The 21,874-nt window shown below is 42.1% G+C and overlaps 1 protein-coding gene across 1 annotated transcript; it reads right to left on the reverse strand.

The window, feature by feature from the left end:
- Positions 1-1,877: 1,877 nt before the first annotated feature.
- LOC106597281 (myosin heavy chain, fast skeletal muscle-like) lies at positions 1,878-21,158 on the reverse strand. The gene is made up of 41 exons (XM_045706865.1): positions 21,082-21,158; positions 20,537-20,582; positions 20,178-20,405; positions 18,963-19,109; positions 18,403-18,559; positions 17,171-17,198; positions 16,804-16,912; positions 16,559-16,651; positions 16,322-16,382; positions 16,056-16,154; positions 15,646-15,749; positions 15,135-15,273; positions 14,749-14,867; positions 14,430-14,579; positions 14,165-14,335; positions 13,635-13,938; positions 13,236-13,300; positions 13,055-13,142; positions 12,822-12,939; positions 10,951-11,074; positions 10,419-10,555; positions 9,749-10,004; positions 9,250-9,492; positions 8,723-8,899; positions 8,486-8,631; positions 8,207-8,297; positions 7,519-7,908; positions 7,271-7,397; positions 6,956-7,074; positions 6,626-6,822; positions 6,280-6,463; positions 6,006-6,171; positions 5,574-5,698; positions 4,897-5,205; positions 4,482-4,685; positions 4,212-4,337; positions 3,405-3,575; positions 3,005-3,109; positions 2,814-2,909; positions 2,308-2,439; positions 1,878-2,011 (listed from the first exon to the last, which is right to left on the reverse strand). The coding sequence occupies exons 3-41, from the start codon at positions 20,391-20,393 to the stop codon at positions 1,991-1,993; spliced, it is 5,814 nt and encodes a 1,937-aa protein (XP_045562821.1). The 5' UTR covers positions 20,394-20,405; positions 20,537-20,582; positions 21,082-21,158; the 3' UTR covers positions 1,878-1,990.
- Positions 21,159-21,874: the final 716 nt, after the last annotated feature.

The raw sequence follows: 21,874 nt of genomic DNA on the forward strand, positions 1-21,874 counted from the left end.
TTGGAAAATGCCATGGATACCCCCACTCTCAACTTAAACTGGTGACTGAACTAAGATTTGTTAAAGGCAATGGTATTGCTGTTGTGATTAGTTGTGTAGTTTTGGGTACCGGTAGTTAGGAGTACGGCAAACACCTTATTTCTTTGGTTCCTCAATATACATTTACCATATTAAACGTAGGCTATGTGTTACAGCACTACTTTTGGTGTCCCCCTCAGGAATTGCTCTTGAGAAAATGTAATGTAATTGTCCCCTCCAAAGTTGATATCAGATTTTCGCCCCTGATAGAAATGCATTGGGTTTATTCTGGACAGATTTTGGCGAGAGTGAGCCCTCTCCCTTCGCCTCTTCCTCCCTGTTGAAACTATACAGTATATACAAAAGTATGTGGACACCCCTTCAAATGAGTTATTTGCCGACAGGTGTATAAAACACAGCCATACAATCTCCATAGACAAACTTTGGCAGTATGGCCCGTATTGAAGAGCTCTGTGACTTTCGTAACGAAAAGTATTTCAGAATCTCTCAACTGACTGACATCCAGACTGTTGGGCATCATTCACTGCCGTAGTTTCATCATCTCTACTCACTACTTCGACAATTTTCACCGCCTCTGCAACGGAGACCTTGTTGACAGCCCTGATCCTTCCTACTTTCACCTCCTTCACACTAACAGGCCATTCAGGGAACGTGATTCCCATCACAATTTCAACATCGTTCATCCTCAGACTCTTCAACAATGATATTCCATTTGCAAACACTTGACCGAACGTTTTACATTTATGACATTGGCTTTTGCTCTTAAGCTTGCACCGCATATCTCATATAGCCCAGTTTTACATGGATCGGGAGAACTTCTTTATCAAACATCAATAATACATTAATACTTTCCTCCTTTCTATTCACAGTACGGGTTAAAAACGACGTGAATCAAATACTCCTGGCATGTTCATCTTAAACCATGAAGCCTCAATATTCCTCGAGATGCCAGATATGACACCTTTTATCGGTGCCCTACTCCAAGAATCACAGCGTTCCACTTCATGCGTCGATAATTTGTGCATCCACAGTGCTTTCTCCTTTTAACGCACATGAAATCAACATCATACCACTCCTGGTCACTCTGAATGCATCATTCACCGTCTTTCCATGAATCGCACTCCAACAAGGAATGAGGAATCAAGCGTTACTTCTGTCCCGACATGCACTGCCAGCTGTGGGACCTTATATAAACAGGTGTGTTTCTTTCTAAATCAGGTCCAAACTATTTAATTGGCCACATGTGGATTTAAATCTAGTTGTAGTGACATCTAAAGGATGATCAAAGGAAATTGGATGCACTGAGATCAATTTGGTGTGTCATAGCAAAGTGGTGTGAATACTTATGTAAATAAGATATTTATGTTTTTCATTTTCAATACATTTGCAAAAAAAGTCTAAAAACATGTTTTCACTTTGTCATTATGGGGTACTGTGTGTAGATGGGTGAGAAAATGTAATAATGTTTTAATTCAGGCTGTAACATCAAAATGTGGAAGCATTATGAATACTCTGAAGGCACTGTATGTTTACTAGTCTGTCCACCAAACGTTTCAATTTGGGCCTCTCCACATCGGCCAATTCCACCGATTGTAAAGGGTTAAAACTATTATCTTGATGTTATGGATGGTCAGTCCATTCATCCATAGCTCTGTATGAATTTGAGTTGTTACATTTCTCCAACCTCATCCCTCAGATGTTTAGCAAAAAAAAGTGACCTCTTTGTTGGGGTGACGTTTAATTGTTGTTGGAATCCCAGATTGCTCCTTTAATTAAAGCACAATATATAGTACGAAAAAGCTGTTATCTGAGTAATAAATCCACAGTCACAAAGGAAGTGTACGTAGGCCTAAGTGTTTTTAATCAATGCTCAACATTTAACCATGAAAATCATATTTTATGCAACACAGGAAAATGAAAAGACTTTAATGTTCAATCCTTTGATCATCGTTTATTCAGCAGCTTCTTTGCCCTGTAAGAAGAAAGACAGGAATGGATCAGTATTAATTATAAACATGCTAAAGATATAACACTATAAAGCATGATGGACCAAGCATGGACTAAGCTTTATTTTTCATTTTTGAAGTACCAAATTAGTTTGAATGAATCTTTTTTGTTGTTACCCTGATGTGCTTCTTGGAGATGTTCAATACATTTGAGTGAGTGTAAAAGGTCAGTATTGACCTCAGTGAAGGCTGAATCATAGGTGGTGTTGATGTGATCATATCTGAAGATGAGTCAGGTGTAGGTTCAGCAGCATCTCTGTACCTTCCCACTGTCGCGGGTCTTGGCTCTGAGCTTGTTGACTTGAGTCTCAGCGATGTCAGCACGCTCCTCAGCCTCCTCCAGCTCATGCTGAACCTTCCTGAACTTAGACATGTTTTGGTTAGCTGCTTCCTCCTGGGTGAGGGGAAATAGGAGAGCATAACATCAGCATTTAAATAGGGAGATGGATGATACAGCAGAGAAAGTGAGTTGCAGAACGGTGGATCAAACCACTGACTCCAGGGGCGGCAGCACCACCACTAGACCAGCCCCCGGAACAGTAAATAAATATTCAACCCCCTCTTCTTTAAGTTTCTAACAACACATAGGCATAGAGATGTATGGGAGGCTCTCAGAAATGTACATGTTCTTCAGTTGAGTCATTGTGGACTGATGTGTGGTAGCACTTACACTAAACTATATGGACATTCAGTTTTGTAATGTCTACTAGGGGGGGAAAAATATATCTTTTTGAATGTATGATTTCAGAGTATTTGACTATGACTCACCGCTTCCTCAGCCTGCCTCTTGTAGGCCTTGACTTTCATCTGCAGCTTATCTACCAGGTCCTGAAGTCTGCTAACGTTCTTCTTATCCTCCTCAGTCTGTGGGAGAGGATCAAAGAATCAATAGCACATAGTTTTATACACAAACCTGTCTGTGTTAGTGTCAAGTGTGTGAAGAAGACACTTTCTCTTACCTGGTAAGTGAGCTCCTTGACTCTGCGCTCATACTTGCGGACTCCCTTGACCGCGTCTACACCTCTTCTCTGCTCGGCCTCCACCTCAGTCTCGAGCTCACGCACCTTTGTGGAAGAAATTAACGTAGACATTTGAGGTGGTGAAATCAGACGGAACAAATCAAATCTTTTCAAAACAGGTATATTATTCTACTCAGTCAAAGAGGCACAATTGTTGTCTGTTTCTATGTAGTTTAACTTTTTGAATTGAAGGGTCTGTAATGATAACAGCTTTTCATTGTCTAGGTGGATTATTGACAGAAAGTCATAACTCAATGGTCCTGTGTATTTTATTATAATGAAATAAATGTCCAGCATTCATTCTTTCAATCCACCCTAATCCACCCTGCTGTTAACTCACCCTGGACTCTAGTTTCTGGAGCTGCTTCTTGCCTCCCTTCATGGCCAGATTCTCAGCCTCATCCAGGCGGTGCTGCAGGTCCTTGACTGTCACGTCCAGGTTCTTCTTCATCCTCTCCAGGTGAGAGCTGGTGTCCTGCTCCTTCTTCAGCTCCTCAGCCATCATGGCTGCCTGGAATGGTCATTTGTTGAATTTATGCACCAATTGGCACCAATCATAGTCTCTCTAGACAGATGTGTTGCCTCCCAGACAGATGGGTTACCAACGTTCCAGCATACATGGGTGCACTAAAACAACCGTCGGCTTGGCAGAGAGGAAAGGGCAGAGTGGGACGCCGTAAAATCTGTCCAGAACCCTGCCAAACATTTACAGTTGCTAGCTAGATGAAGCATATTGTCAATTAGTGTATTTCACAAGTACATGTAAGTAGTTTACAATGCGTCATGATGATAATAGTAATAGTAATAATAATAATGACTGGCTGTGACTTAAATTAGCCTAGCTATCTGTGTCCGCATTGTGTGTCTGCCTTTGTCATGTTTCCGTTGAGATTATTTCTAAGCCCCGCCTGGCCAAACTCATGATTTGTTGGTAGATTTGTCTGTCTGAAGAGCACCTACCCCAAATTGGCCCAAAAAATCTGACACATTTCTCAGACCAAGTGCTGTTGCCCTACATCTGGGATTTCCAAAACTACACCAATCATAACTTCCCTCTGAGATCCTTGTTGTGGTTAACCAGCCCAGCTACCATTGGCCCTTTGGGACAAATCAAGTTGACATTATTCAATCGATCATAAGGACTCACATCAGTGATGGCCTTTTTGGCTTTCTCCTCTGCGTTCCTGGCCTCCTGGACAATGTCGTCCACCTCTCCCTGCACCTGCACCAGGTCAGTCTCCAGCTTCTTCTTGGAGTTCAGAAGGCTGGTGTTCTGGAGGAGGAAACAAGACGATTTGTTTTGATGCTCAAGAGAACTTACAAGTCACAGGGCAGAAATTATGAAAATGTGAAAGGCAGCAGTGTCGAATTCAAGATGCTTGGTTGTGCTTCATTAGAAATGGCTTTTCACCCATACCTGGGAGTGCAGCAGTCCGACGCGCTCGCTGGCGTCTATCAGCTCAGTCTCAGCCACTTTGCGGCCTCTCTCTGTCTGCTCCAGAGCAACTCTCAGCTCCTCAATTTCAGCCACCATCAGGCCGTTTCTGCGCTCCACCATGGCTGCCTGCTCCTTCATGTCCTCTGAGGCACGGACGGCGTCATCAAGGTGCAATTGGGCATCCTGGGGTTCACAATGACATAGGTTCATTAGGACTCATTGGCAAGTAGGGGCGATACTGTCATTGATAGAAATGTCAATTGGTAAGAATTTCCCCAGTTTCACAGTATATTAATCCACTATTCAATTCCTCTGTTCTCTTCTTTTCTACAGATTCACAAACAAATACCTCCCCATGTTCAGATGTTTGAGCCTGATGTCCCAGTCCCTTTACCTTGAGCTGTCCCTGGACGTTCCTCAGCTGTTTCTGGGACTCAGCGGCCTGCCTGTTGGCATGGCTCAGCTGGATCTCCATCTCGTTCAGGTCTCCCTCCATCTTCTTCTTCACCCTCAGGGCGTCATTCCTGCTCCTGACCTCAGAGTCCAGGGTGCTCTGCATGGAGTCAACCACCCTCTGGCTGTTCCTCTTGATCTGCTCCATCTCCTCATCCTTCTCAGAGATCTTCCTGTCCACCTCACCCTTGATCTGGTTCAGCTCCAGCTGCACACGCAGAATCTTGGATTCCTCGTGCTCCAGTGTGCCCTGGACAAAGAGAAACAGTCAAGCGAATTGTCTTTATTACATTTGGATGTGTATAACACAAGGAATGAAATATATATGACAACAATAAACACCAGTACAGGGAACATTAGACTGTTGCTGGAATTGGCAGGGTTTCTTAAACTATGGGTCAGGACCTAAACTGGGGCCTGGGCATGTCAGAGGTGAGTCGCGAGTTATGAAAATATATTTATAATCACACACTATTTCTTCTTAATTTGGGTCATGGGAGGACGATTTGGGTCTCATGAGGATGGTCAATTTCTCTTTTGAGTCTCGAGCTGAAAAAGTTTTAGAAGCCCTGGGCTAGTGTAACACTCCTTTTCACATCATGCAGTTGTAGTTTGTACCTCAGCCTCCTCCAGAGCGGTCTGGATCTCAGACTTCTCTGTCTCCACAGTCTTCTTGGCCTTCTCCAGCTCATGGATGCTCTTGCCAGTCTCTCCGATCTGCTCAGTCAGGTCAGAGATCTCCTCTGCACACACAAACAAAGGAGCAGTTTAGACTTTAGATTTTCAGTGGAAATAACCAATACTCTCAAGTTGACATTAAATCATAATAACAGTTCATTAAAGAACAGCACTTCATACGGTCTTGCAAATCTAATTGCCCTGCACTTCCTTGGGTTTTTCAAAGCAATACCGATTACTAAATCATAATATTTCAAAGTGTACATAAAAACACTGAGATGGTGTGAAAAGTAATTTTGATGATTACAGTTTCTTCCATTTTCAAAACACTAGTCAAACATGAACCCAATAGATATTTTTTCAAAATCTCACGTTGCAGGTTCTTGTTCTCTCTCTTCAGAGTCTCCAGATGATCCAGAGCCTCCTCGTAGGAGTTCTTCATCTTGAAGAGTTCAGTGCTCATAGAGCGAGCCTCCTTCTGAGCTCCTTCCAGCTCAGCCTGGCCCTCCTCATACTTCTGCTTCCACTCTGCCAGAACCTAGGGAAATCCATGGGATTTTCATTAGAAGTCAGTAATGAAGAGTTTTGAATCAGAAACATTTTACTTCAATTGATCACATGCAGCAGACAGAAAATTCATTTTCACCTTGTCAAAGTTCCTCTGCTTCTTGTCGAGGTTGGCGGCCATTGCGTTGGCTCTCTCAACGTCAATCATGAGGTCCTCCACCTCTCCCTGCAGCCTCTGCTTGGTCTTTTCCAGGGAGGCGCACTTGGAGTTGGTCGCCTCAATGGTCTCCTCAGCCTCCTGCAGACGCTGGGCCAGCTTCTTCCTGTTGGACGATAAGATGGTGGTTTTTATTGTGACCAATTTGTTGCAAAACAAATGCTACAATAAGTTACAATACATATTGATGTAACATTTTCTCAGAGCCCCCTACCACCCTCACCATCCACACCCTATATTTGAGTTTTTGCTGTTGCGTGTGACTCACTTGGCCTCCTCCAGCTCCTCTGTGCGTTGGATGGCATCAGTTTCATACTTAGTCCTCCACTGAGCCACCTCGCTGTTGGCCTTGGACATTCCACGTTGCAGCTCTGCCTTGGCCTCCTGCTCCTCTTCAAACTGCTCTCTCAGGAGGTCACAGTCATGGCGGGCAGACTGGACACCGTGGGCCAGTGCGTTTTTAGCCTGTGAGAGACAAAGATAAAGACAAAAAGAGTAAAACAAATGACAGTAGAAGTCTGAGGTGGCGTAGTCACAATCTTTTTGAAGATTTGGCTCTAAACTCTGTGGTCGGTGGTGTCCATTTTGCATTCCTTACCTTGACCTCCTCCTCAACCAGTCTCTTCAGCTCCTCAACCTGCTGGGTGAAGGCCTGTTTGCCTCTTGTCAGCTGAGACACCAGGCCTTCCTTCTCCTCCAGCTGGCGTCCAAACTCACCTGCAGGGATAGAGGGACATCTTGTTAATGGGGTCTCTGTTCACTACAATTGAAAATGTATTTTGAGGTATCGTAGGGCAATGTTAGGTGGTGAATAGTACAGTAGAATCTACAATATGTGGACCGGACTTTATAGATGCAGCCCCCAACACGTTATTGTACACTACGTTGGTTTTTTGTTCATTGTTGATGGTACCATTTTCTGTCAGGAGTCTGGCCCTCTGTCCGCTGATGTCGTTGACCTGGCGAACATTCTCATCATTCTTAGTCTTGAGCTCGCTCAGCTGGTCCTCAAGAGTACGGCACATCTTCTCCAGATTTCCCTGTTAGTGAAACAAGTTCCATCATTACTTTATATATGGGACTCCTGTCAACTTCAGTTCACTTGAATATTAATGAAGTTGACCCCCCTTAACACTGCTTGACCAAAACATCACTACTCACCTTAGCCTTGGCGACAGCCTCCATGTTGCTGGAGAGGTCATCAATCTCCATCTTGTACTCACTCTTCTCTTTCTCCAGCTTCTGCTTGACACGTTGAAGGTTGTCGATCTGCTCCCCGAGCTCAGCCACACTATCGGCCTGCTTCTTGCGCAGAGCGGCGGCTGTGGCCTCATGCTGCAAGGTGGACTCTTCAAGATCACGACGCAGCTTCTGGAACTCAGCCTCGCGCTTCTTGTTCATCTCAATCTGAGCAGCAGTGGCGCCTCCGGCCTCCTCCAGCCTCTCGCTGATCTCCTCAAGTTCCCTGGAGAGATCGGCCCTCTGCTTCTCAACCTTAGCCCTGGCAGCACGCTCAGCCTCAATTTCCTCCTCCAGCTCCTCAATACGGGCCTAGAACAGGGGGCAGGAGCAGGGGGGAATGAACACTACAATACAGTTGAAACACTAATGAATAAGAGTTTGTATATTTTGCATAAATGTGTAAATAAAAAGTCAGTTACACTAATATATTAAATGTGCCAACCAGTGTCCCATGTGCCAACCAAAACCACAATGGTAAGAAGCACCATCTTCAAACTTACTGAGCCATCAGAAGCCACCAGGAAGAATGTGTGCTACCAGAATACATCTTTGAAGGAAATGATTTAGGTGTGTTCTTTCCTGTACTGGAGCATAGATCCTGTTTTACCTGGAGTTCCTTGATCTTCTTCTGTAGCTGAGCTCCCAGAGACTGCTCATCCTCAATCTTGCTGAGGAGCTGGGTGGTCTCAAAGTCCTTCCTAAGAAACACAAACACGTCGATTGCAGAGTTGATTTTGGTTTGATAGTGTAACGGGAGAATATCATACCATTCACTTTTTCTTTTAAGAATCACATGCAAATGCTAATTCATAATTACAAGAATATGTCAAGAACAACCATTATGATCAATATGACAGTAATACTGTAAACATTTGTTTGTGTTTACTTCTTGATTTTCTCATCAGACTGCTGCTTGTCATTCTCCAGGTCCATTATGGACTCCTGGGCCAGTTTCAGATCTCCCTCCAGCTTTCTCTTGGCTCTCTCAAGGTCCATACGGAGCTTCTTCTCTTGCTCCAGAGAACCCTCAAGCTACAAGATAAAAACACACACGTATTGTTCAAATCTAAATAACTGAAGATAATATCATTTTATCATGTCCAAAATGTCAAACTCCACTCACGTCGTCCACTTGCTGTTCCAGCTTGGTCTTGGACTTGGTCAGAGTGTTGACTTTGTCCTCCTCTGCCTGCAGGTCGTCCAGTGTCTGCTGGTGGGCCTCTTGGAGGGCTTTCTTCTCTTTGGTCAGCTTGGCAACACTCTCATCCATAGACGCCATCTCCTCGGTCAGGTTTTTAACCTGAAAACAGCCACAGCCAAAATTACTCATTGGTCACATCACCATAAAGGAGAGATTGAGTTAGATATATATTTCATTTAGATTAATTAATAATGTCAACAAATACTGTACTATAGATTCAACACTAGATGGTTGTGTACTCCATGCCAGTGTACTAAGGAAGGGGAAGTCAGAAACGAGGGGGAGCAGAACATGCAACGGATGTGGGAAGTACCCCGAAACTGACATTCCACTATTTTGGGTCTTGATTTTCCCTGCACCCACAAAACAACTTGAATTCAATTTCTGTTTAGCTACGTTTTGAGTTGGTTATTGTTTGGATTATTGTTTTGTTAGACTGTCTACGAGACCTTGTTTTCGGTGGCATGCTTCTCCTTCTCCACTTTGGCCAAGGTGAGCTCCAGGTCATCAATGTCCTTCTTCAGCTCAGAGCACTCATCCTCCAGCTTCCTCTTCTTGGCAGTCAACTCAGCATTCATCTCCTCCTCGTCCTCCAGCCTCTCGGTCGTCTCTTTGAGTTTGGCCTCCAGCTGGATCTTGCTCTTGATGAGCCCCTCACACCTTTCCTCAGCATCGTTCAGATTCTCTGAATCCTGGTTTCAGAACAGCAGAAAAAATCTGCCGCTTCACTTTGTGTATCAACAGATGGACGTAATTTAGTCAAAGAGGTCAGAGCAAATCAATAGAAATGCATGAAATATAGGTAGCCTTGCTAACATAGGTAATAGAAATACGTGACTTAGCCACATACGTCACAGTGTGATTGTGTGTGTGTTTGTTCGCGTGTGCGTTCGTGTCTGTGATCATACGTGTGTAAATGTGCCGTCATGATGGTCGTTGCTCACTCACAGATGCGACTTGGAGCGCCAGGTCAGACCTCTCCTGCAGCAGAGACACCATCTTCTCCTCCAGCTCCTTCTTCTTGGCCAGAGCCTTGGCCAGGTCTGTCTGCATCTTCTCATAGTTCTCCTTCATGTTGGCCAGCTCCTTCTCAGTCTCAGCGCTCTGCAGCAGGGGCTTGATCTTGAAGTACAACTTCATCCATGGCCAGGTTTTAACATTCATGAATGAACGGATGTTGTACTGGATGGAGAAGATGGAATCTCTGGTCGACAGAAAGACAGAGTGGTATGGTGAGTGACATGTTTAATGAAGCTACATTCTGGTATTCCAAGAACCACAAAACTGACCCCCCCCGATACTTTTGTGTACAGCTGAGGAATGGGGCTAGGGAAATGTAACCCCTCTTGAATTCATAGACAGATCTTTAGATGTGAGGACTGACAGCTCATGCTAAGCTCATGAGGCATTTTATATTCTTCAACAATAAATGGGCAAATATCGCACATTTAAATAACAATTCAACAGCTTTCCAAATCCCAAACTACAGCTTTAATAGAATATTATAAGACGTACTTCCTCATTCTGATCAACTCACATCATATACACTATGTGATCATAATGCATTAGATACAGCTGGTTGACGGAAAGCTTTGCCAAGATGTCTACTATTCCTTACCTCCTCTCCATCATCTTGGTGAACTCTCTCCTCATGAGGAATCCACGGCTGAGAGCCTGGACCATGCCGACCAGAGAGGCCAGCTTCTCATCTCTCATCTCCTCCAGGACACCCAGCAGACCGGCTTTGAAGAACACCTGAGACACAGGTAAACATGGTCAATGATGAAACCACAGTGAGATGGTGACAGATAAAAAGGGGCAGAATCAAAAGAAGAGGAACAACAACACTAGATTGATTTGAACAACATAAGCATTGAAATGCTTACAAACAAACTACGTGATTGGTTGTTTCTAAGTTGTTATTGTACAGTCGTAGAGAGTTAATGAACACAGATACAGATAACTGCAGCCATCCCTTTCCAACACAATGCACATGACAATGATTTGACTTTCTCTTCCATGCTTGTGATGTACGACTTTAAAGAAAACAACACTACATTGTTTTTACAGCTTTTCCATTACTTAAAGGGGCATTCTGCAGTTTACACATCTATTTTTGGGACTACATTTGCAGGGTGTTTGTGACTGACCTTGGTGTGTCCAAACTTGTAATCATCGTGATTCACATCAATGGACCCAAGCAGCTTCTCAGAAGCCTTCTTGTTGTCCATGAACTGGCCCTCAGGGATGACACTGGCATTCAGTACTTTGTACCTGAATGAGGAAAATGTTTAAACATGTAATAGGTCAATTATATTACATAAAGGTAAGACTACTCTGATGCTGTTAAAACTAGAGGTCGACCGATTATGATTTTTCAATGCCGATACCGATTATTGGAGGGCCAAACACCGCCGATACCGATTAATCGGCCGATTTATTTATTTATTTATTTATTTGTAATGACGGCAATTACACAATACTGAATGAACACTTTTATTTTAACTTAATATAATACATCCATAAAATCAATTTTGCCAAAAAAATATAATGAAACATGTTCAATTCTGTTTAAATAATGCAAAAACAAAGTGTTGGAGAAGAAAATAATAGTGCAATATTTGCCATGTTAAAAAGCTAACATTTAAGTTCCTTGCTCAGAACATTGGATGTTTTTATAGGCACTATAGTATTGCCAGGGTAACATTATAGCTTCCGTCCCTCTCCTCGCCCCTACCTGGGCTCGAACCAGGCACACATCAACAACAGCCACCCTCGAAGCATCGTTACCCATCGCTCCACAAAAGCCCTTGCAGAGCAAGGGGAACAACTACTTCAAGGTCTCAGCACGAGTGACGTCACCGATTGAAACTCTATTAGCGCGCACCCCGCTAACTAGCTAGCCATTTCACATCGGTTACACCAGCCTAATCTTGGGAGTTGATAGGCTTGAAGTAATAAACAGCTCAATGCTTGAAGCACAGCGAAGAGCTGCTGGCAAATGCACGAAAGTGCTGTTTGAATGAATGCTTACGAGCCTGCTGCTGCCTACACTGCTCAGTCAGACTGCTCTATCAAATATCAAAACATAGACTTAATTATAACATAATAACACACAGAAATACGAGCCTTAGGTCATTAATATGGTCAAATCCAGAAACTATCATTTCGAAAACAAAATGTTTATTCTTTCAGTGAAATACGGAATCGTTCCGTATTTTATCTAACGGTGGCATCCCTAAGTCTAAATATTGCTGTTACCTTGCACAACCTTCAAAGTTATGTCATAATTATGTACAATTCTGGCAAATTAATTACGGTCTTTGTTCGGAAGAAATGGTCTTCACATAGTTCGCAACGAGCCAGGTGGCCCAAACTGCTGCATATACCCTGACTCTGCTTGCACGGAATGCGGAAAAGTGACACAATTTCCCTAGTTAAAAGAAATTCATGTTAGCAGGCAATAATAACTAAATATGCTGGTTTAAAAATATATACTTGTGTATTCATTTTAAAGAAAGGCATTGATGTTTATGGTTAGGTACACATTGCTGCATCGACAGTGCTTTTTTCGCGAATGCGCTTGCTAAATCATCACTCGTTTGGCGAAGTAGGCTGTGATTCGATGAGAAATTAATAGGCACCGGATCGATTATATGCAACAAGCTAGATAAACTAGTAATATCATCAACCATGTGTAGTTAACTAGTGATAATGTTAAGATTGATTGTTTTTTATAAGATAAGTTTAATGCTAGCTAGCAACTTACCTTGGCTTCTTGCAGCACTCGCATAACAGGTAGTCAGACTGTCACGCAGTCTCCTCGTGTAGTGCAATGTAATCACCACAATCGGTGTCCAAAAATGCAGATTACCGATTGTTATGAAAACTTGAAATCGGCCCTAATTAATCGGCCATTTCGATTAATCGGTCGACCTCTAGTTAAAACCCTTGGAGCAGACCTTTGTGCGTGTGCATGTCCATGCTTGCACGTGTTTATTAGTAGTTGTGTGTTGTGTACCTCTGCTTGAAGTCAGCATAGATGATTCTGCTGGGGAAGCCCTTTCTGCAGATCCTGATACCCTCCAGAACACCATTACACCTGAGCTGGTGGATAACCAGGAAGTTCTCCATCAGACCTGGTAAAACAAACCAAGTCTCTTTTAATACTATTAAACAGATTAAAGATTAGTTTGTTAAGGTTACTGATACTGAACTGATAAGATGTCATATTTAACTCAACATGTATTGTACCTGGAGTCTTTGACTCGTTGGGGATCAGGCAGCGCACAAAGTGAGGATGAGTGCTCCTCAAGTTGGTCATCAGCTTATGTAAGTTCTCCTGTAAGAGGGTTACAAAGCATTTTCTCACAAATCATTCATGATAATCAATGCACCTTTTGAAGGACTGAATATCCACATTTCAGAAGCTCACCCTGAACTGGGAGGACACAGTCTGCATGGAACCTCCCTTCTTCTTGCCTCCCTTCTTGGTATTATCTGTTCAAATGGGCAAAGTAAAAGATAACTAAACAAGTCCATTTCCTGTAGCGGGCGGAATAAATAGAATAATAATAATAATAAGAGTATGTAAGAAATCTAGAGTGGTGCTGTCTTCAGCAAGCACACTAATTAGAAATGAGACAATATGGGGTTAACTTCACACTCATCTTAACGCAAATGGTGCTAATGAGATTGTGTAAAATAACACCACTTAAATGTACCCAGTGAATAAACCTGAGAAATTGTGACACATTCCAAGACTTTAAAGAAAATGTGGATCTGAGTTGTAACTAGTGCTTAAATAAATCATTTGACGTGATGCTAGTCTTACCCTCAGGTGGAGCAGCGGGATACAGGGCAACCAACAGTTTGACTGAAGACTTCCCATACAGCTGAATAACTGAATCATTCAGAGGGTCCTTGTTCTTCTCCAGCCAGCCAGTGATGTTGTAGTCCACAGTACCGGCGTAGTGCACCAGGGAGAAGTGGGCCTCTGCCTTGCCTTTGGCAGGCTTGGGCTTCTCAAACGCCTTGGTTTTGCCAAGATGCTGGGCGTACAGCTTGTCCTTGAAGGTAGTGTCTGAAGACTTGGGGAACATGCACTCCTCTTCAAGGATGGAGAAGATACCCAATGGCTTTACGAAAAGAGATGTATATCAAATTAGTGATATTTACATTTAGGATCACATTCATTCCTTTAGCAAACATGCTGTTATAGGATTATATTCACTTAGGGGCAAATAACAGGAAACATATTGAGTTATCAACAGTCAGATACGTTATACCCCAGTGATAATATCTCACACAGCGCTCCCTATGAGCTTTGCTGTTGTGGTCCATTATAATCCTCAGACAGCTTACCTTCTCAATAAGCTCAATGCAGGCAGCCAAGTCCATGCCGAAGTCAATGAAGGCCCAGACGATTCCCTCCTTCTTGTACTCCTCTTGTTCCAGGACGAACATGGTGTGGTTGAAAAACTGTTGCAGTTTCTCATTGGTGAAGTTGATGCACAGCTGCTCCATGCTGTTGTACTGTTAATGGAAGCTTATAAGTGATCATTTCATCATACAAGGCTGTAATCCCTCTCAATCACAACTAACTGTCTTGTTCTGGTCTCATACTCACATCAAAGATCTCAAACCCAGCAATGTCCAGCACACCGATATAGAACTGCCTTGGATTCTTGGTGTCCAACATCTCGTTGATACGGATGACCATCCACAAGAACATCCTCTCATAGATGGACTTAGCCAGGGCACTCACTGAGTTATTAACCTGCAATGATTATACCTTCAATGAATACATGAGATATTGACCATGTCTAGTGATAAGGTGATGAGAGCTTGGGGAAAAACAACATCACTATTCAAAATAAGCTATGCACTCGTCCCCAAAATAATTGCGGTGGAGAGAAAATGGTTGATGCTGTGTTTGACTGCCTTACCTGAGGCACAGTCTGTCCCTTAGTCACATACTCGTTGCCGACCTTCACTCTGGGGTAGCACAGAGCCTTCAACATCTCAGCTGAGTTCAGGCCCAGCAGGTAGGCGATTTTATCAGCCACTGGAGAGAGAAACAACAACAGACTTAGGCACACAAGATGTTTCTGATGTCACACTAACAAAACACTTTGGTCAATTCTTTTGTGGATTAGGTTTTGATTTTCACCCACATCCATTTCAAATCATTTCTGGAGGTTGGAATTTGGTCTCCAAAATCTCCTACCTGACTTTCATGTGGCACTGTCTGTTTTACATGTCCCATTTCTATGCTGGAGACTGGGAATGGGGCTAATGCTCTACATATTGTATATCTATGACTGGGACTCACCTTCTGTGCCGTCTGGCTCGGCCTGCTCCTCACGCTGCTTCTGCTTGAATTTCAAGTTTCCATGGTGCAGTACAGCTCCTGTCAGCTTGTAGATACTCACCTTCTCCTCATTGGTGAAGCCCAGGATTGTAATGGCATCCTGGCATTAGAGAGGAAGTACAACAGTGATGAAGTGAACAGCAGATTGCTCAGTTCCAGCTCACTCCAGAACAAATGGGATGGATAGATTTCACTGGCTTCTCAGCTCCACATGATACCGCTTGGCCAACACACTAGTAGATGGCAGCACAAAAGGAGTTTTACATTGTTCCACAGGCCACTTAATGGCACTCTCTTGTGGATGTTTTACATGTATGTGCCTCAAGGTGAAGTGTGAAGGCATGAAGAGTGCCTTGAGGCACATGCCTAACTAACACAGGGCATTTAGTTGGAATTGCACAATGCATTCAGTGTGTATGGTGGTCCTACCCATTCCATATGTAGAGTTTGGTTAACCCTTTGTATAACTCACGTCTGTGGCATCCAGCTCTTCCTTGTCGTTGATGCTGGCCACAGTGATCTGACCCTGGCTGCACATGGGGAAGTCATAGGGGTTGGTGGTGATGAGTGACATTTCTGTCGACAGCGGAGAACGGCTTGTCAGTTAAATCTCTCAGAATTCTTCTGTCCTACCTTCACAGTATCTCTCCCTCCTTTACTCAATATATGGGACTCAAGGATACATGTAGTATATAATAAATAGCATCATAAAAGGCTCCTGGACTGATGCATCACAGTGCATTACTTCATTGATCTTCCCCAAAGACCTGACCCATGTCTAGATGTCTTGTTACCTTGGAATTGTAATGGTATTTTATTTTTTATTTTACAAGTTCCACAGATGGTGGGAATAATTTCCCCTGAACCTCTGCTTTGCCGTACCAACAATCTCAGGTTTGTGGTTGGTCATCATCTGGAAGAAGATGTGGTAGCCTCTCTCATCGGGCAGCTGGAAGGACACTCTGGACTTCTCCAGCAGGTCTGAGAGACAAAGAGAGCGAGACAGAGACAGAGAAAACGAGAGAGAGAGAGAGAGAGAGACGGAGACAGAGAGAACATGAGATACAAATTATTGTGATGATATGATCTCCAAAAAATGATCTCTGTGAATTTAGAAAAGCATTGAGAAACAAGGAAAACCAACTCACAGGTCTCAATGTCAGCTTTAGCCAGTTTTCCTCCTTGGAAGTGAATCCTGATGAATTTACCCTATAGTAGAGCATGGAGGTTGGAGATAGGTCAACTAAATAAATGTAACATCTTACTTTGATAGACCCCTTTAGATGTTACAGTTTGTTGGACATCTATTGATGCAGCAACAGAGAACTACTGAAATAAATGTTTACAATATAAGATAACTTCCACAGTGTGCCCTTTATACTTACAAAGCGAGACGAGTTGTCATTCCTCACTGTCTTGGCATTACCGTAAGCCTCCAGCAGAGGGTTAGCAGCAATGATCTGATCCTCAAGAGACCCCTGATTGAGACAAACACAAGTTGCTCAGAAACTGGTAAAGTGGTCAAGTTTGTTTTTCTAGATTTTTTTGGAACATTCATTTTCATTGAAACAGGTTTTGACACCCAACCAATCTGAAAGGTGTTAAAAAGAGAAACATAAGCACAACAGACCTGCATTTTGTTGGGGTCCACTTCCTTCTTGGCACCAGACACTGCAATGGTGGCAAAGTACTGAATAACACGCTTGGTGTTGACAGTCTTTCCTGCACCGGATTCTCCACTGGTTTATATGACAGAGAAACAGGGGTTTTAGTTACATGTTTGAGTGCAAAATTGGCTTTCACTAAGAAATAGCATTGAACAATTTCACTGTTGACCTGTTTTCTAACATAAATAATTAACAAATATTCCCACTTATCGAATCATTATTACACATTGCCTAATCCATTCATAATGTCATGTATGTTCTTCACACCAAGTGACCAAACATATTACAATAGAAACCCTCTCTCAAGTGACATTTTAGTAAACAACTTACGTAATCAGGACGGACTGGTTCTCGTTATCTGTAACCAAAATACATATTGCTTATCATACCCAAGGAGCATTATGGGTACATTATAGCATTCATAGCATCATCATGAATTTCAGTATGGAACACTCTCCATTCAAGGCCAGTGAAATCAGATATTCCCATCAAACTGTTCTTGACCTAGACTAGAAAACACTAGATACACACTTAGAAAAGAGGGTTCCTCAAGGGTTCTTTGGGAAGGGTGATGGTTCTATGTGGAACCATAATGACTCAGAGAACATTTAGAGCTCTTCAATGGTTCTTTGCAGTTGAGAAAAGGATCTTTCCTCTTTTAGTGATAATTAAAATGTAGGGGCGGCTCATTAGAATATTTTGGGGTGTGGTTTACTCACAGCTCGTTTTTGTTCAACTGTGAGTGAGACTGTCATTCCAGTTTATCTAATCTGTTGTGTACTGTCATCACAATGCAGGGAGCCTAGTGGTTAGAGTGTTGAGCCAGTAACTGAAAGGTTGCTTGTTTGAATCGTTGCGCTGACAAGGTTAAAATTACTCCAGGTGTACCTTTGATAATGGCTGACACTGGCCACGACCCCACTCTCTGAGGATGTTTGGATGTGCAAAAAAAAAATACATTTCTATTTCACACACGTGTACACACTTGTATTATAAGTATGTATGTAAAACAGGGCAAATATAAGCACTTACTAAATGATTAGTATGGCCAGTGCTTGTGTCTTGTGAAAGACTAGTGTGTGTGTGTGTGTGGCCTTGCGTTTTTTGAGAACTAAAATCAGTGTTGTTTAATTCTCTCCATAGGAACCCCCTTCGTTCCAGAGCTAACACACCTGATTTAACTTGTCAATTAACTAATAATAAAACCTACAGAATTGTAACTTATTATGACTAATCAGAAAAAAGAACCCTTATGGTTATTCAAAAGGTTCTTTGAAAGAATCGTTCTCCATTAAGGTTCTATATAGAACCATTTAGAAGGTTTCTATATGGGACCAAAAAGGGTTGTAATGACAGCGGAACCCTTTTTGATGTTGTCTTGGTAGAACCACAGGAAAGGCCTTTGTAGCACCATAAAGAGATCCACTATTGTTTCAAGCCAATTAACCCTAAAGAGAACCATTTATTTTCAGTGTGTACCTCTCTAAAGCATATTTTTACTTCCATCCATCCATCCATCCATCCATCCATCCATCCATCCATCCATCCATGAGAGCTCGTACCAATCTGCATGAACTGGAAGGCGTTGTCAGAGACGGAGAAGATATGGGGTGGAGCCTCCATCCTCTTCTTCCCTCTGTAGGCGTTAACAACCTCCATGTCGTACACGGGGAGCCACTTGTAGGGGTTCACCGTGGCACAGAAGAGCCCAGAGTAGGTCTGGATGAAAGTGATCAAATTAAATTAGGGGATTAACAAAATCTGATAGACTTTTCCCTGGATTTATGTGAGGATGTTGGTGTACTTCGGTTATTTGGGTCTGCAGTATTGGTATGTGTAGTACTGTATTGGTATGTGTTTATGTGTAGTACTGTATTGGTATGTGTAGTTCTGTGTGTGTTTATGTGTAGTACGGTATGTGTTAATGTGTAGCATTGTATTTGTTAATGTGTAGTACAGTATTAATATGTGTAGTACTGTACTTGTTCATGTGTAGTTCTGTATGTGTTAATGTGTAGTACTGTATGTGTTAATGTGTAGTACTGTATGTGTTAATGTGTCGCACTCTATGTATGTATTTTTAATGTTCATGTAATTGTGTACGTTTATGCAGATATCTTACATAGATCATCCATGCTGCATAACGCTCTTTGAGGTTATACAACACAGAGGCTTCATTCAGGTAGGTCATCATGGCCATGTCCTCAATCTTGTCGTATTTAGGGGGGTTCATCTCATAGACGTCTGCATCTTTGAACTCTTTTCCTTCCTGAAACAGTCAGAAATCTACATTACACACAGATCAAACTGGACTTGACTGAATGCTTTTTGCTCATTAAATACAAGTTCAGTCTTTTTTTAAATTCATACCTCCATTTAATCCTACTACTTTATCACCCACTGACACATACACTGAGTATACAAAACATTAAGAACACCTGCTCTTTCCATGACATAGACCAGGGATGGGGAACGTTGATGGGGGTTTGGGCTGCCAGTTTCCCATCCTTGACATAGACTGACCAGGTGAATCCAGGTGAAAGCTATAATCTCTTATTGATGTAACTTGTTAAATCCACTTCAATCAGAGTAGATGAAGGGGAGGAGACAGGTTAAAGAAGGTTTTTTAACCCTTGAGACATGGATTGTGTACCATTCATTTACGTCATTTAGCAGAAGCTCTTATCCAAAGCGACTGACAGTAGTGAGTTCATGCGTTTTCATACTGGTCCCCTGTGGGAATCAAACCCACAACCCTGGCTTTGAAAACACTATGCTCTACCAACTGAGTCACACTGGACCAGAGGATGAAGGACAAAATATTTAAGTGCCATTGAACGGGGTATGGTAGTCTGTGCCAGGCACACCGGTTGGTGTCAAGGACTGCAACGCTGCTAGTTTTTTCACACTCAACAGTTTCCCTTGTGTATCAAGAATATTTTACCAGCCTAAAGACATCCAGCAAATTTGTTGGAAGCATTAGAGTCAATATGGGCCAGCATCCCTGTGGAATGCTTTCGACACCTTGTGGAGTCCACATCCCAACGAATTGAGGCTGTTATTACTCAATATTGGTAGGTGTTCCTAATGATTGGTGTACGCAGAGTACATAGTGATTCTTGACTTATATTTGTAAAAAAAAAAAAAATCAATGCAATTTTTAAATAACAGCAATAAAAATTATGTTTGAATATTATATTCTAATTACAAAAAACAAGCAATGATTTTTTATCTCTTTTGTTATTGATTTTCAATTTTTTTTTACTGTTGGTGATTTTTTAAATAAATAAAGTAATTGCACAAAATTGAACTTGAATTCTTTTCAAATCAGACTTACCTGCTTGGAGCCATCAGGATTGGTGACTGTCACAGTACACTTTCCGTCGGCCCTGGCAGTGACCAAGCCCTTAAGGTACAGCTCTTTGACGTCTGACACATAACAAGCGTTCTTTGAGTCAAAGGGTGCAGCTTGTGCCTCCATCCTCTCCTTCTCAGGCTTACGGAGGTATATGGCAGCCTTGCCGTAGATTTGCATCTCCGCGTCCGTACTCATGGTGACGGATTACTAGGAAAGATATGAAACAAGACACATGATTGATTCTGTGGTGCTACCTTCCCAGTCAACAGAGTAAGGTGAAAGGTATCTCACAGAATATTTTCATCACTTTTTATGTGAAGACTCAAACCATTCCTCACCTTGTTTTTCCCCTCCTACAGATGAATTTGTACTTCTTGGAGGAACCTGTGAAACATTAGGGTGTTGTGAATATGCACAAGTCTAAAGTCCTATCATTTAGCCCCCGAAGGGCTAGAAAACGGCACCCTTCAACTCAATCATTACGGCCATGTCCAATTCAACTATTGGTGCAACTGGTAACTTTCATTTTCATAATGGCAACTCACTTTACTACATATTCTGTCAAGAATTCAAATAAATACCCCTGAAAACCCACTTACATTCTAGACCAACCCCTAACTTACAAACAAGTGCAGGAGCAACACTTTTAACCTCAATTAAAAGTTACAGATTTTAAGTAAAGCACATTTCAAGTTAAACACAATTTTTTTTAAACTAACATTTTAAATCAATGACACTTGATTGCATATTTTCAAATAATACATAAGACAAGTAAAAATAAAATGCAGAACTCAATTCAAACAGTGCAGTTAGCTACTGCCTCAGATTCTGAACTCAAAGATGTTACAAATGTACAACTCTAAAGATGTGGAGAGAGTCTTACCACAGAGGAAGAAGGTATCTGACTTATGGATACTGGGTCCTCAGCCTCCTTATATCTGGTTGGAAGTGCCAACCCAGCAGAAGTTAATTATGGACCAGTCTGCTGAAGGAAATGGATTGGATGAGAGACCTCCCCCAGAGCTGTGTGTCTGTGTATCACCAGCTTCACCAACTTCCAGGAGCGTCACACTGCCATTACATGACTTCTTAATGGAATATTGGTCTGAATTCATTTTCAGTGAATTTACGCAAATGAGAAATGTCATTATTAATAGTTAGGACAATATCAAAAGATTGATTCATAAAATTGATTCCAATGTTACTACCAATGTCCCTCAACTACTGTAATGGACTGAGTCCATATTGCCCCACTACCACTAAAATAGTTTAAATGAAATCTAATCTGACCTTATTTACTTAGATTTTAGTGGCACTAATCTTCATCAATCACTTGATATATTTATATTTACCCATTCTTTTTCTTATATTGTTTTGCTTATTAAACCATCTGAACTCTCTCTTCACCTCATGCTTGGGACGGACTTGACCTCGTGCTGTGCTTAGTTTGATTTATCACCCTGGTGAAACCATATTCAATATTTCAAAGCTACAACAGAAACATGTAGGCTTTCAATTACAGCTCATAAAATGTTTAAATCTAATGTGTAGTTATTTATCTACATTATGATCTATTGAAGATGCTGGAGACGTTTTTATTTGTCTCACATTTCAGTTGGCTAAAACGGTCCAGTAGGATTGTTAAGACTTCTTAGGATTCTAACATGACACCAGTA

Source organism: Salmo salar, chromosome ssa24 (genome assembly GCF_905237065.1).
Source record: "Salmo salar chromosome ssa24, Ssal_v3.1, whole genome shotgun sequence".
Taxonomy (NCBI): Eukaryota; Metazoa; Chordata; class Actinopteri; order Salmoniformes; family Salmonidae; genus Salmo; species Salmo salar.

What these genes read in the sequence shown, in the direction of transcription:
- LOC106597281 (XM_045706865.1), bottom strand. Translation starts at nt 20,393, where the DNA reads ATGAGTACGGACGCGGAGATGCAAATCTACGGCAAGGCTGCCATATAC. An exon ending in AACCAGTCCGTCCTGATTAC is followed by an intron (nt 16,913 to 17,170) that starts GTAAGTTGTTTA and finishes CATATAAACCAG; the next exon opens with TGGAGAATCCGGTGCAGGAA. An exon ending in CCAAAAAGGCCATCACTGAT is followed by an intron (nt 3,576 to 4,211) that starts GTGAGTCCTTAT and finishes TGACCATTCCAG; the next exon opens with GCAGCCATGATGGCTGAGGA.